Source organism: Pteropus alecto, unplaced genomic scaffold, assembly GCF_000325575.1.
Source record: "Pteropus alecto unplaced genomic scaffold, ASM32557v1 scaffold34, whole genome shotgun sequence".
NCBI classification, from domain to species: Eukaryota; Metazoa; Chordata; class Mammalia; order Chiroptera; family Pteropodidae; genus Pteropus; species Pteropus alecto.
In genome coordinates this window covers 6,605,347-6,606,419 of record NW_006435763.1, presented here as the reverse complement: position 1 = coordinate 6,606,419, position 1,073 = coordinate 6,605,347, and the positions used below count along the sequence as shown (strand labels likewise).

The 1,073-nt window shown below is 62.3% G+C and overlaps 1 protein-coding gene across 1 annotated transcript in view; it reads right to left on the bottom strand.

Annotated features, from left to right (window-relative positions):
- VPS35L (VPS35 endosomal protein sorting factor like) overlaps window positions 1–1,073 on the bottom strand; it is a 122,786-nt gene extending 121,713 nt beyond the window's left edge. Inside the window, exons 1-3 of the mRNA XM_025046103.1 lie at window positions 990–1,073; window positions 772–874; window positions 324–420 (exon numbers count right to left, since the gene is read on the bottom strand). Coding sequence (XP_024901871.1) covers window positions 324–420; window positions 772–874; window positions 990–1,073 — 284 coding nt within the window. The remainder of the gene's footprint in view (window positions 1–323; window positions 421–771; window positions 875–989) is intronic.

Here is a 1,073-nt window from a genome sequence, read left to right as displayed (position 1 = left end):
CGCCGGGACGCAGCGGGACCCAGCGCTGTCTGCGCCCGGCGGCCCCGCGCCCCGCGCCCACTCGACTGGGACACGCGTGGCTGCGAACGCGGCCTTTCTCTAGGGAACGGCGTGGCCGGGGCGAGACTCAACGTCCCGCTGGAGCAGCCTCTGGGAAGCTCCTCGGAGCCAAGACAAGCGGGGATGCGCTGGGAGCCTCCGGCACCACCCGACGGGGAGCGCGATGAACACACACACACTCGCCGAGACACGCACCGAGCCAGAGGCCCAGAGACAGCCAAACACAACGCCTTCCCAGAGCCCACCAGCCGCTTCCTCCTTACCAGGGAAAGGCGGCCATCTTCCCAGTCACATGACCGCCTGTCCTGGGGCCGACAGCCCTTTTCTCTCTTCCAGACCCAGATAAGCCCCGCCCTAACCGCCATGATTATGAGGGGCCAACGTCCGCCCCGCAGAGCGCAGGCGCACCGTTCCCCGGCGCCATCATTGTTGAGGGCCGACGTCCGCTCCGCACAGCGCAGGCGCACTACTTTTTTTTTTTTAAACAGCGCCATAATTGTTAAGGGCAGACGCCCGTGCCGCAGAGCGCAGGCGCGCTATTATCTAGCGCCATCATTGTGAAGGGCAAGAGCCCTTTCCAAAAAGCGCAAGCGCGCTGTGCCCGGTTCATAATTCTGAAGAACAGATACCCATCTTGCCGCGTGCAGGTGCGCCACCTTCCGGCGCCATGACTGTAACGGTCAATTCCCGTCTGTCGCCCGCTTCCCCCACCTATCTTGTAGATCGGTAGTGCACTATTCCCCAGCACCAGGATTGTGAAGGGCAAGTTCACGTAACTCAGAACGTAGGCACACCGTTCTCTGGTGCTGTGATTCTAAAGGGCAAATTCACACGCCTCAAAGTGTAGAGGCACCATCGTGAAGGGCAGCTGTCCGTCCCGCAGAGCGCATGCGCACCATTTCCTAGCGCCATCTTTGTAAAGGTCAGACGTCCGTCCCAAAGAGCGCAGGCGCGCCGTTCCCCGCCGCCATAATTATGAAGGGCAACCGTGCCGCAGAGCGCAGGCGCGCCAT